Source organism: Monodon monoceros, unplaced genomic scaffold, assembly GCF_005190385.1.
Source record: "Monodon monoceros isolate NGI ecotype Baffin Bay Population unplaced genomic scaffold, NGI_Narwhal_1 Super_Scaffold_3, whole genome shotgun sequence".
Lineage (NCBI taxonomy): Eukaryota > Metazoa > Chordata > Mammalia > Artiodactyla > Monodontidae > Monodon > Monodon monoceros.
In genome coordinates this window covers 38,294,019-38,308,331 of record NW_021703780.1, presented here as the reverse complement: position 1 = coordinate 38,308,331, position 14,313 = coordinate 38,294,019, and the positions used below count along the sequence as shown (strand labels likewise).

The window sequence follows — 14,313 nt, the reverse complement described above, 5'->3', positions numbered from 1 at the left end:
AGAAAAAACACAACTTCAACTTATTTCCTAATTAACCACAAAAAAGGCCTAGAAACAATGACTAACTCAGTAGAAATAAGCACCTTAAGTGCCCAGATTGTGATCTCCAAATGTCATTTCCCACTAAAAGCCTTCTTAGAGAAAGGTCTATTTCTTTGACTGGGGCAGAAAATGTACAAGTCTGGACAAACTCACACCAGATAGCAAAAAGCTATCAAAGATGTCTCAGGCTGAGACAAATGACTCAAGGGCCATCATGAAGGGACTCCAACTGGCCAAGGATAGGACAATCAATAAAAATAACTATACATGCTACAAAATGCATGAGCATTAAAAACATGCTAAGTAAAAGAAGCCAGTCACAAAAGACCACATATTGTACAATTCCATTTATATGAAATATCCAGCCTAAGCAAATCCATAGAGACAGAAAGTAGATTGGTGGTTGCCTATGGCTGGAGGTCGGGTAGCATGGGGGGTAATGAGGACTGACTGCAAACGGGTACAGCGTTTCTTTCTGAGGTGATGGATATATTTCAAACCTACTAGATCATGGTGAAGGTTGCACGACTCTGTGAACATACTGAAAATCACTCAATTGTACACTTTAAACAGGTGAATTTTATGGTATGTAAACTATACCTCCATAAAGCTGTACAAAACAAAAACAAAACTACAATGGACTGAACCACAAATATGTTTAAATCTGTGTGTTCATAATCAAATAAATCTTATTGGTCATTTTGGAGGATGCTAGGAACCCAGCTCATTATTTTTAAAACTGGAAAGTATAAAGTATTTATCCAGTCTGTCATACACATGAAGTCTCTCCCTAGATAAGCAAACAGAAGAGATAAAGTTTCTGTTTACACGAGTATTACAATTAATAAATTAAAGAATAATAGAATACTACCATTTTGCAACCCCAAATAAAATCAGGGATCTAGGCAATAATCAAAGGCCACTAACATCACAAATAAAGAGTCAACCAAACAGTAGGTGCCATCTGATAGAAGTATACAACACCACCAATGAAGCTGTCTAGCAAAAAATTTGCAGGGACTTCCCTGGTGGCACAGTTGTTAAGAATCCGCCTGCCAATGCAGGGGACATGGGTTCGATCCCTGGTCTGGGAAGATCCCATATGCCACAGAGCAACTAAGCCCATGCGCCACAACTTCTGAGCCTGAGCTCTACAGCCCGTGAGTCACAGCTACTGAGTCCACGTGCCACAACTACTGAAGCCCGTTCTCCACAGCAAGAGAAGCCGCCGCAATGAGAGGCCTGCGCACCGCAAGGAAGATTAGCCCCCGTTCGCCGCAACGACAGAAAGCCCCCACACAGCAATGAAGACCCAACGCAGCCAAAAAGAAATAAATTAATTTTTTAAAGTTTGCAAAGAAAGAAAAAACAAAAACTATGCAGAACTTATAGATAAAAAGGCTAGAGAGACTTTTAAAACAATGGCAAAGTTGGATATTTGATATCAACTTGTGTTAAAAAATTTTAGGTGTCATAATAGTACTGTAGTTATATTTTTAAAAATTAAGAGTCCCTATCTTACAAAATGATAATGTCTAGGGTTTGCTTTAAAATAAGATGGAGGGGAGTAGGAGAAGATGTATCAATAGATGAAACAACATCAGCCATAGCTGATAACTGTTGGAAGTTAAGGTGGATATATGCAAGTTTATTTTGCCATTTTCTCTCATTTCATACATATTTGAAAATTTCCACAACAAAGCTTTTAAAAAGACAATCACGGGCTTCCCTGGTGGCGCAGTGGTTGAGAGTCCGCCTGCTGATGCAGGGGACACAGGTTCGTGCCCCGGTCCGGGAAGATCCCACATGCTGCGGAGCGGCTGGGCCCGTGAGCCATGGCCACTAAGCCTGTGCGTCCGGAGCCTGTGCTCCGCAACGGGAGAGGCCACAACAGTGAGAGGTCCCCGTACCGCAAAAAAAAATCATGCTGTCAATTCTGCACAATCTTGGAATTACTGCATTTCACAAACTCAAACATGAAAATGTCTCCCACCATTTTACATCTCTGAAATCAAGACACATCTTACAGTAAATGGTGTATAAGGTTAATTGGTAGTATTTTTTTCTTAGTAGTACATAAAATGGTGAATTAAAAAACAGCATCTTAAATTCGATGAAAAAACTGTAAGATTATAAATATATTTAGATATCTATTTCTCTTTAACTAAATTATTACTTGCATTGTACCTGGAAATGAAGACTTAAAAAAAAAAACTCCTAGCTTTCTGAATTTTCTTATTTGCTTGGGATTAATTCAGTTACAGTGAGAGAACCATTAAAATGCTTCAGCCAATATAAAAATGAACTTAGTCCCCAAACCAGCATTAGTGGTAGACAGGACCTGGGGAACACCAGGCAAAAGTCTATCTAAGGTGGGTAAAAAACAAAAAAGCTTGCTGCAGTTATCCTACCAGGTCTAAAAACTTGAGTAAAAATAGATTTTAGTTGACCAGCCTGTCTTTTCATTTTTAAGAAAAAAAAAACTTTTTTTAATACAGCAGGTTCTTACTAGTTATCCATTTTATACATATTAGTGTCTATATGTCAATCCCAATCTCCCAATTCGTCACACTCCCACCCCCACCCCCTGCTGCCTTCCCCCCATGGTGTCCATACGTTTGTTCTCTACATCTGTGTCTCAATTTCTGCCCTGCAAACCAGTTCATCTGTACCATTTTTCTACATTCCACATATATACGTTAACATACGATATTTCTTTTTCTCTTTCTGACTTACTTCACTCTGTATGACAGTCTCTAGGTTCATCCACGTCTCTATACATGACCCAATTTCATTCCTTTTTATGGCTAATATTCCATTGTATATATGTACCACATCTTCTTTATCCATTCCTCTGTCAGTGGGCATAGAGGTTGCTTTCATGACCTGCCTATTGTAAACAGTTAGCTGCAATGAATATTGGGGTGCATGTGCCTTTCTGAATTATGGTTTTCTCTGGGTATATGCCCAGTAGTGGGATTGCTGGGTCATATGGTAATTCTATTTTTAGTTTTTTAAGGAACCTCCATACTGTTCTCCATAGTAACTGTATCAATTTACATTTCTACCAACACTGCAAGAGGGTTCCCTTTTCTCCACACCCTCTCCTGCATTTGTTGTTTGTAGATTTTTTGATGATGCCCATTCTAACTGCTTTGAGGTGATACCTCACTGTAGTTTTGATTTGTATTCTTCTAATAATTAGTGATGTTGAGCAGCTTTTCATGTGCTTCTTGGCCATCTGTATGTCTCCTTTGGAGAAATGTCTATTTAGGTCTTCTGCCCATTTTTGGATTGGGTTGTTTTTTTAATATTGAGCTGCATGAGCTGTTCATATATTTTGGAGACTAATCCTTTGTCCGTTGATTTGTTTGCAAATATTTTCGCCCATTCTGAGGGTTGTCTTTTCATCTTGTTTGTAGTTTCCTTTGCTTTACAAAAGCTTTTAAGTTTCATTAGATCCCATTTGTTTATTTTTGTTTTTATTTCCATTACTCTAGGAGGTGGATCAAAAAAGATCTTGCTGTGATTTATGTCAGAGAGTGTTCTTCCTATGTTTTCCTCTAAGAGTTTTATAGTGTCCAGCCTTACATTTAGGTCTCTAATCCATTTTCAGTTTATTTTTGTGTATGGTGTTAGGGAGTGTTCTAATTTCATTCTTTTACATGTAGCTGCCCAGTTTTTCCAGCACCACTTATTGAAGACACTGTCTTTTCTCCATTGTATATGCTTGCCTCCTTTGTCATAGATTAGTTGACCATAGGTGCGTGGGTTTATCTCTGGGCTTTCTATCTTGTTCCATTGATCTATATTTCTGTTTTTTGTGCCAGTACCATATTGTCTTGATTACTGTAGCTTTGTAGTATAGTCTGAAGTCAGGGAGTCTGATTCATCCAGCTCCATTTTTTTCCCTCAAGACTGCTTTGGCTAGTCGGGGTCTTTTGTGTCTCCATACGAATTTTAAGATTTTTTGTTCTAGTTCGATAAAAAAATGCCACTGGTAATTTGATAGGGATTTCATTGAATCTATAGATTGCTTTGGGTAGTAGAGTCATTTTCACAATATTGATTCTTCCAATCCAAGAACATGGTATATCTCTCCACCTGTTGGTATCATCCTTAATTTCTTTCATCAGTGTCTTATAGTTTTCTGCGTACAGGTCTTTTGTCTCCCTAGGTAGGTTTATTCCTAGGTATTTTATTCTTTTTGTTGCAATGGTAAATGGGAGAGTTTCCTTAATTTCTCTTTCAGATTTTTCATCATTAATGTACAGGAACGCAAGAGACTTCTGTGCATTAATTTTGTATCCTGCAACTTTACCAAATTCATTGATTGGCTCTAGTAGTTTTCTGGTGGCATCTTTAGGATTCTCTATGTATAGTATCATGTCATCTTCCAACAGTGACAGTTTTATCTTCTCTTTTCCGATTTGGATTCCCTTTATTTCTTTTTCTTCTCTGATTGCCGTCACTAGGACTTCCAAAACTATGTTGAATAATAGTGGCGAGAATGGACATCCTTGTCTTGTTCCTGATCTTAGAGGAAATGCTCTCAGTTTTTCACCATTGAGAATGATGTTTGCTGTGGTTTTGTCATATATGGCCTTTATTATCTTGAGGTAGATTCCCTCTATGCCCACTTTCTGGAGAGTTTTTATCATAAATGGGTGTTGAATTTTGTCAAAAGCTTTTTCTGCATCTATTGAGATGATCATATGGGTTTTCTTCAATTTGTTAATATGATGTACCACACTGATTGATTTGCGTATATTGAAGAATCCTTGCATCCCTGGGATAAATCCCATTTGATCATGGTGTATGATCCTTTTAACGTGTTGTTGGATTCTGTTTGCTAGTATTTTGTTGAGGATTTTTGCATCTATATTGATCAGTGATATTGGTCTGTAATTTTCTTTTTTTGTTGTATCTTTGTCTCGTTTTGGTATCAGGGCCTCATAGAATGAGTTTGGTAGGGTTCTTTCCTCTGCAATTTTTTGGAAGAGTTTGAGAAGGATGGGTGTTAGCTCTTCCCTATATGTTTGATAGAATTCACCTGTGAAGCCATCTGGTCCTGGACTTTTGTTTGCTGGAAGATTTTTAATCACAGTTTCAATTTCGTTACTTGTGATTGGTCTGCTTATATCTTCTATTTCTTCCTGGTTCAGTCTTGGAAGATTTTACCTTTCTGAGAATTTATCCATTTCTTCCATGTTGTCCATTTTATTGGCACAGTTGCTTCTAGCAGTCTCTCAGGATGCTTTGTATTTCTGTGGTGTATGTTGTAACTTCTCCTTTTTCATTTCTAATTTTATTGATTTGAGCCCTCTCCCTCTTTTTTCTTGATGAGTCTGGCTAATGGTTTACCAATTTTGTTTATCTTCTTAAAGAACCAGCTTTTAGTTTTATTGATCTTTGCTACTGTTTTCTTTGTTTCTACTCTGATCTTTATGATTTCTTTCCTTCTGCTAACTTTGGCTTTTGTTTTTTCTTCTTTCTCTAGTTCCTTTAGGTGTAAGGTTACATTCTTTGAGATTTTTCTTGTTTCTTGACGTATGCTTGTATTACTATAAACTTCCCTCTTATAACTGCTTTTGCTGCATCCCATAGGTTTTGGATCGTTGTGTTTTCATTGTCATTTGTCTCTAGGTATTTTCTGATTTCCTCTTTGATTTCTTCACAGTGATCTTTTGGTTATTTAGTAACATATTGTTTAGCCTCCATGTGTTTGTGTTTTTTACATTTTTTTCCCTGTAATCGATTTCTAATCTCATAGCGTTGTGGTCAGAAAAGATGCTTGATTTAAATTTTCTTAAATTTACTGAGGCTTGATTTGTGACCCAAGATGTGATCTGTCCTGGAGAATGTTCCATGTGCACTTGCGAAGAAAGTGTAATCTGCTGTTTTTGGATGGAATGTCCTATAAATATCAATTAAATCTATGTGGTCTATTGTATCATTTAAAGCTTGTGTTTTCTCATTAATTTTCTGTTTGGACGATCTGTCCACTGGTGTAAGTGAGGTGTTAAAGTTCCCCACTATTATTGTGTTACTGTTGATTTCCTCTTTTATAGCTGTTAGCAGTTGCCTTACGTATTCAGGTGCACCTGTGTTGGGTGCATATATATTTATACTTGTTGTATCTTCTTCTTGGATTCATCCCTTGATCATTATGTAGTGTCCTTCCTTGTCTCTTGTAACATTCTTTACCTGAAAGTCTATTTTACCTGATATGAGTATTGCTACTCCAGCTTTCTTTTCATTTCCATCTACATGGAATATCTTTTTCCATCCCCTCACTTTCAGTCCGAATCTGTCCCTAGGTCTGAAGTGGGTCTCTTGTAGACAGCATATATATGGGTCTTGTTTTTGTATCCATTCAGCAAGCCTATGTCTTTGGTTGGAGCATTTAATCCATTCACATTTAAGGTAATTATTGATGTGTATGTTCCCGTGACCATCTTCTTAATTGTTTTGGGTTTGTTTTTGTAGGTCCTTTTCTTCTCTTGTGTTTCCCACTTAGAGAAGTTCCTTTAGCATTTGTTGTAGAGCTGGTTTGGTGGTGCTGAATTCTGTTAGCTTTTGCTTCTCTGTAAAGCTTTTGATTTCTCCATCGAATCTGAATGAGATCCTTGCCGGGTAGAGTAATGTTGGTTGTAGGTTCTTCCCTTTCATCACTTTAAGAATATCACGCCACTCCCTTCTGGCTTGCAGAGTTTCTGCTGAGAAATCAGCTGTTAATCTCATGGGAGTTCCCTTGTATGTTATTTGTCATTTTTCCCTTGCTGCTTTCAATAATTTTTCTTTGTCTTTAATTTTTGCCAATTTGATTACTATGTGTCTCGGCACGTTTCTCCTTGGGTTAATCCTGTATGGGACTTGCTGCACTTCCTGGACTTGGGTGGCTATCTCCTTTCCCATGTTAGGGAAGTTTTCAACTATAATCTCTTCAAATGTTTTCTCGGGTCCTTTCTCTCTCTCTTCTCCTTCTGGGACCCCTATAATGCGAATGTTGTTGCATTTAACGTTGTCCCAGAGGTCTCTTAGGCTATCTTCATTCCTTTTCATTCTTTTTTCTTTATTCTGTTCCACAGCAGTGAATTCCACCATTCTGTCTTCCAGGTCACTTATCCGTTCTTCTGCCTCAGTTATTCTGCTACTGATTCCTTCTAGTGTATTTTTCATTTCAGTTATTGTACTGTTCATCTCTGTTTGTTCGTTCTTTAATTCTTCTAGGTCTTTGTTAAACATTTCTTGCATCTTCTTGATCTTTGCCTCCATTCTTTTTCCAAGGTCCTGGATCATCTTCACTATCATTATTCTGAATTCTTTTTCTGGAAGGTTGCCTATCTCCACTTCATTTACTTGTTTTTCCTGGGGTTTTATCTTGTTCCTTCATCTGGTACATAGCCCCTCTGCCTTTTCAACTTGTCTATCTTTCTGTGAACTGTTTTTTTCACTTTTAATATAGGAGTTCCTAAACACCCACCACTTTTAGCACTTCAACAAGTTGCTGGTTTCAAGTAGTAATCTAAAGAAACACGGTAAACTGGCAAGCCTCTGGGCCTCACTGTAGAAGAAACACTAATGCAAATAAAATTTACTAACGTACATAAACTTACTGAGAAAGAAAAGAAGACAAGAAAATATTTCTAAGAGCAATTCTAAAATGCAATTCTAGCAGTACATAATTTTGAAAGTACATACTTTAATGGAAACACACAAAGTTAAAAATGCAACTTTTTTTAAAGATAGGAAAGTTGACATCAAAAATTTCAAAGGTAAAAAGCGAAGAAACAGATTAGCCACATAAAAAAAATTAATTTATGTCAAAAACACACTATAAATGTAATTTGAAAGGCTAACAAGCTGAGAAGTACAAATCTGTCACATAACAAAAGGTATATTCTTTTTTTTTTTTTTTTTTTTTTTTGCGGTACACAGGCCTCTCACTGCGCAGAGTGGCCTCTCCCATTGCGCAGCACAGGCTCCGGACGCACAGGCTCAGCAGCCATGGCTCACGGGCCCAGCCACTCCGTGGCATGTGGGATCTTCCTGGACCAGGGCACGAACCCGTGTCCCCTGCCTCAGCAGGCGGACTCTCAACCACTGCGCCACCAGGGAAGCCCCAAAAGGTATATTCTTAATAAATAGCTCTTAATATCAAGAAAATGATCAACAATCCAACATAAAAATGGACAAAAGATAGTAGCAGGTCAATAAATATATCCTCCAAATGGTCAACCTTTAGTAATAAAAGAAATCAAAACAAGATACCTTATAGGTTACCGTCTTTGGGAAGCTTTTTCAAGTAATACTGTCCAGTTCTGGTGGCTAAGCAGGAGCTAGAAGAATATTCCCACTCCTAATATTCTGGCTAGAGCAGCCCTTCATTTACCTCCTTCAAGTGTCACCTTATCAATGTGTCCTCCATCACCCTATTTAAAACTGTACCCCCATTTCCCACTTCTCAATCCCTTTATTTTAGTAAAATTATTAGATATGAAATCCATTCTGGAATTATATTCCATAGAAACAATCTTGAAAGCAGACAAAGGGACTTCCCTGGTGGTCCAGTGGTAGAGAATCCACCTAACAATGCAGGGGATGAGGGTTCAATCCCCGGTCAGGGAACTAAGATCCCACATGCCAGGGGGCAACTAAGCCCGCATGCCACAACTACTGAGCTCACGTGCCTCAACTAGAGAGCCTGCATGCCACAGACTACAGAGCCCACCCACCCTGGAGCCTGTGCGCCACAATTAGAGAGAAGCCCGCACACCTCAACGAAGATCCCACATCCTGCAACTAAGACCCAATGCAGCCAAAAATAAATAAAATAAATAAATCATCTTAAAAAAAAAAAGCATACATAAATTGTCTTAAATTATAAAAACCTATGACAAACAGATGAAGCTCTTGATATACACATTGAAAACTGAATGCTCAAAGGGAGATATAACGTTGTACCCTTTAAGAGACATACCCAATGGGCCATGAAAGTGTACCTAAACACACATGCATCCTGAGGTCCCTTATTCACAAGCCTCTGTTCACTCAGCCTCTATTCTTATTTGTCCTCAGATACACCAAAAGGAACTGTCACTTGGAGATAGCAATGGTTAGTGTCCAGGGCTTTGGGGTATGTCAGATCTGGGTTAGAAACCTAGCTTTAAATTTTCTAGGGGAGTAATCTGGCAAATCTCAATTGCCTTATCTGTAAGGTAAAATAGAGATTATCACCAACTAGTTAATGATAGTAAATAAGAGTACAGTGTCGGAAAAACTGAAATGGAGAAGGAATTCTTCAAATAAAACTACTAAAGACAACTAAAAATCCCCAAAGTCAGATCTTTCAGCACAGTAAAAGAACCCAAAGGAAACAAATCCTAAAGAGCACTGAGCTGGAAGGCAGGAGCCCTGGATTCCAGTTTTGACACTGCTACAAACTGGTTCACCTCCATGGGAATATTATTTAAAGTATGTAGATTCTAGTTTTAAGATCTACAAAATCAGGGGACTGAAAATCCTTTCCACCTGTTCCACACCATGACTAAATTACTAGGATGTTATTTACTGTTGTACATCCATAATTTCTAAAATTTTTCATTTAAATGTTTGTTTTTTTTAAACTTCAAGTCCTGATGAGTTTTCATTATGACTGAGCTACCAGTCATAACATATAAGACTGTTTCCTTAACTAAGTAATCCAAGGTCAGATTGCTAAAACACAGTAAAATCAGAATTCAAACCAGATCTGACTCACTCCAAAGACCAAACCATCGCACCCTTCTCCCTCAGACTTTCTCCCTGACTAATCTCCTGGTAACTAGCAGCTTGCCTTTGCAAAATGACTAGAAGTCAGCAGTGCAGTCAAGAGTCAAGGAATAAAGTCAAGTTACCTGAGACAGGTGGGGCTTGAACTTCTGACACAGTACTCTAACCAAGTTAATTAGACATTTCAAGTACTTAAAAGGAGGCTGGAGAAACCAAAAACAAAAGTAATATTATCAAGAAAAACTATTAATTGAAGACAAAATAAAAAATTAAGCACCTCTGAAACTATAAGTAAATGGGGGTGGTTCAAGGAGTCAAGTTGTACAAGATGAAATATTCAGTAAAATAACTAATTATCTGTACTACTCACTTGCTTTTGTGCAAGTGACTCTAGGTTACCCACAGTAGTGAATGGAGGAGTAACAGATAATCCAAAGTACATATATTCAGCTTTACAAATAAAGCATATGGTCTAAACAGATAATCCATGGGGCTTCCCTGTGGCATAGTGGTTAAGAATCTGCCTGCCAATGCAGGGGACACAGGTTAGAGCCCTGGTCTGGGAAGATCCCACATGCCTTGGAGCAACTAAGCCCTTGCGCCACAACTACTGAGTCTGCGCTCTAGAGCCCGAGAGCCAAATATTAAAGCCCACGTGCCTAGAGCCCATGCTCTGCTGCAACAAGAGAAGCCACCGCAATGAGAAGTCTGTACACCACAACGAAGAGTAGCCCCCACTCGCTGCAACTAGAGAAACCCCACGCACAGCAACAAAAACCCAATGCAGCCAAAAATAAATGAACAAACTTATTATAAATAAATAGATAATCCAAAGTACTGAATATCTGGTGTTAAAAATAAAGTATTTGATCACCCATACATATTTATCTCCCAAATTATAGGCTGATTCAGGCTAATATCAAGGTTAATTTCCAAGTGGAGAAACCAGGACAGATGAAATCTAAATAATACAGTGAATAATAAAATCATCACCTCCTTACATCAGCAGAAAACATATGGTTTTATAACACATTCATATCAGCTCCACAGAGAGTAACAAAACTAAGGCTGTGCATGCACGCTCGTGCACGCACACACACAGAGTAACATTTAAATTCCCACTGCACGGGAGAACCAGGTTAGCTCCTGGCTGTTTCCATTAAACCGATCTGGGAGTAAAAACTGGTTTTTGAATCATCCATACATGGATAATCAAGAGGCAAATTAAATACACACACAAACATATATAAACTCACATTTAAATGCACTGGTTACCAAGCACTTCCGAAAATAAAAAATTTCGTAAGACAGTTGATAGAAATGAAGCAAGAGGTGAGGTCACCTACCACTTTAGCTCTATTGATAGAAGTCATCGTTTGCTCTCCTGAAACATTAGGCAGCTGCCGAAAACAATACACAAACGTACACACACGCACACATGCCCGAATCTTGTATCATCATTCAGAAAGAAAACCTAGGAAAGCCTCTGAAATGAGTTTTATCAGCTCAGAAAGACTTAGATGTGTACAACTCCACGTAGGTCCAAGGAAATGGAAAAGTGTCATGAAAATAATGCATTTTTTTTTCTGAGTACAAGTGTCTAAAAGACAATTTCCAAGGCCCTCTGCAATTAAATGTGACTACAAAAGTTCTTCAGACTAAGCCTCACTTGCAGAAGCCCTCTACTGGGCGTTTCTATGACGTTCTGACCAACTTTTGTGTTTCCCACAATAGCGCTAAACCACGATTATGCATCCTGCTGATAAAAACCGGCAAGTGGCACTTAACACACCAAGCCAAAATCATCAACAGCGCTGGCTAAAGAACTTCCCCGTCACCACTGTGATGCCCACTCCAGAAGGTATCTGCATTCAGTGCGAGGACCTGAGGTTCCGGGGAAAGAGAAGCAGCAACAGAAACTGGCTGCATACCCCAGAGGGCTGCCTGCAGACTGCAAGGAAGGCCAGGCGCCTGCAGGCTCAGGAAGTTTTGCCTAACCCAGGGGAAAGCTCCATGCCCTCCTCTATAAAAGGGAGCGTGTGGCTGGCAGACCAAAATACAGAAAATTCATTCAAGAATTCCCTGCCGCTTACCCTGCAGAAGGAGGGGGCAAATTAAGACGCTGCGAAGCAGGTATGGAAAGAGAGCAGGGTTCACAAACTGATAGTGATCTACCAGCTCCGTGGGGAGGCTCAAATTCGGGAAGCTTGTGCCTCCTCTCTGGAGTTGGGAAGGTAAGGTACCGGTCGGGCTACGGTCCTCTCCCAACAGCCCTTTCCAGAAGGAGCGGGGCTGCTAAGACGCAGACCTGGCCTCCAGCAACAGAAGCTCCCGCCCACATGGTTCACGGGGCGCGACCCTCCTTGGCCGCCCCGAGGCCATGTGGCTGCGGCCGCCGGGTGTCCAAACCCGGTGCACGTTCAAGGCGTGAAACCAGAGACGAGGTGCGGGGGCAAATCCAAAGAAAGGGATGTTGGGGGGTGAGACTCACTTCTTCTGGGCTTTGTCCTTCTTGGCCTTGGTCCTTTTCTTTCGGGCCTGGAGCGCAAGCACTGCAGGAGAGAGGGATGGATGAAGGGCGAATGGGGAGGAAAGGAAGACACCAAGGTGAGGGTGGAGACCCAGCAGGGGCGCGAGGCCCGGGTGCGGGGCCTGCCTGAGGGGCGGCTCCGGGGCAAGCGCCGCGGCGTCGGCCAGGCGGCCGCTCAGGGGGCTGGCGGCCCACGGAGCGCTGAGCAGCGCCCAGGCGGGGCACGCCGGAAGGGGCTCAGGCCGGGTCAGGGGGCTGGCGCGCCGGGGTCGGCCTCGCCTGCCGAGGGCCGGGCCCTGGAGTGGCCCCAAGGGGCGGGCCGGCCTGGCGGGGCAAGAGAGGCGATGACTGCCGGCGCGGAAGGACGCCGGAGCTCAGGGGCGCGGACCGGCTGCCCAGAGGCGGGGGGTGAGGGGCGGCGCCACCTCAGTGGAGGGGCGCCGCACGCCCGGGGACCGGACGGCGGCGCTTAGGCTAAGCTCCTGGCGTTGACCCGGGCCTTGCCCCGGCGGCCGATGCCCTCGTGGCGGAGGCCGCTCCACCGCTCACCTTTCCGCTCCATGGCGAAACCGGTAACTGCCTGGCGCCTGCGCACTCCACTGGCGGTGACTCCAGCTCCCGCCGCGGCCCAAAACCAAGCCCGCGCACACCCCGCCCCCCAGTTCCCGCCCCGCCCACGACGGCGCGCGTCTGCGCGTTGAGCGCGGAGCCTACCACCTGTTCCTGAGAAGGGGGGGCGGCAGTAAAGAATTGGGGGAAGAGGGGTGAAGGAAATAACGCCGAGGATATACACGCAAGGGGTGTTTGAGGACCAAGCTTGGAAGCCTCGCAGGGTCAGCTTTGTTCTATTTGCCGGGCGGTTGCCCCTGAGGAATGGCGAAGAGCGTGGTACTGAGGGCTCCCTGTGTGCTGAGTCAGAGCTGCGCAGCCAACTGTAATCTGCCTTGTTTTCCTTGTCTGTAAAATGGAATAATCAGGTGTGTCCCAGTGCCTCCACTGAGTTATTGTGAGGGCCAATTGAGAAACTATATAAAGAAAATGGAGGGGGGGCGGGAATTACAAGTGAGAAAGAAAAGGAGGTGGGAGCAACACAAAAGAAAGACTGGAAGGAAGGAACCTGTGACCTTATCGTCACTTAAAAAGTAAAAACTTTCTCTTAAAATTTCAAATTCAACAGAAGACTGTAAACGAAGGAAGCAGGAGAATAAAAGCTTACAGTGTTTTCTTATTTTACCACTTTATCTTTTTAGTACAGATAAACACAGTTGTCTTTATAGAATATTTTTATACTTTTCTAAGTGCATTATCTCATTTGATGTTCATGACAGCTTAAAGGCAAGACAGTTATTACTTCCAATACACAAATAAACTAAAACTCGGAGGGGATATGTACTGAGAACCTTGGTGTCCTGACACAGTGATCAGTCATCAAATCCTTGTTGTAAAGCAGGGTTAGAAAAGTTTTTCTGTAAAGGGCCATATAGTAAACCCCAGGAGATCTTGGGGGCCATAAGATCTCAACTATTAAGCTCTGCCACTAGAGCTCAAAAGCAGTCATAGAAAATAGGGGCTCTCAGTGTTCAAAAAAAGTCTTATTTATGGTCCCTGAAATTTGAATTTCATGTAATTTTCATGTATCATGAAGTATTATTCTTCTGTTGATCTTTTTTCCACTATTTCAATCATTCTTTGCTCAGGCCTTAGTTTGCCGACCCCTTTGTAAAGTACTGCACCTGGACTGGGTGGAAGCCTGCAGACCCTTGCCCTTAAAGAAGTTAGACTCCAGTGAGGAAGACAGACAAGTAATTAATTGAGAAGGGAAGATGAAAGTACAATGGTGCTGCACAGGTCAAGCATGGGGCTTGGGTGGGATTTTATTGAGCAAAGTAGGTCATTAAGTACAGCCAGGGAGGAGGCAGCTTTTGAGTTGGGTCTGGGGAAATGTGTAGGATTTCCAGAGGTGGAGG

General features: G+C 41.5%; 1 protein-coding gene across 1 annotated transcript in view; it reads right to left on the bottom strand.

The window, feature by feature from the left end:
- SRPK1 (SRSF protein kinase 1) overlaps positions 1–12,908 on the bottom strand; it is an 83,171-nt gene extending 70,263 nt beyond the window's left edge. Inside the window, 2 exon segments of the mRNA XM_029243029.1 lie at positions 12,308–12,863; positions 12,866–12,908. Of these exon segments, the coding sequence (XP_029098862.1) occupies positions 12,308–12,863; positions 12,866–12,908 (599 nt within the window).
- Positions 12,909–14,313: the final 1,405 nt, after the last annotated feature.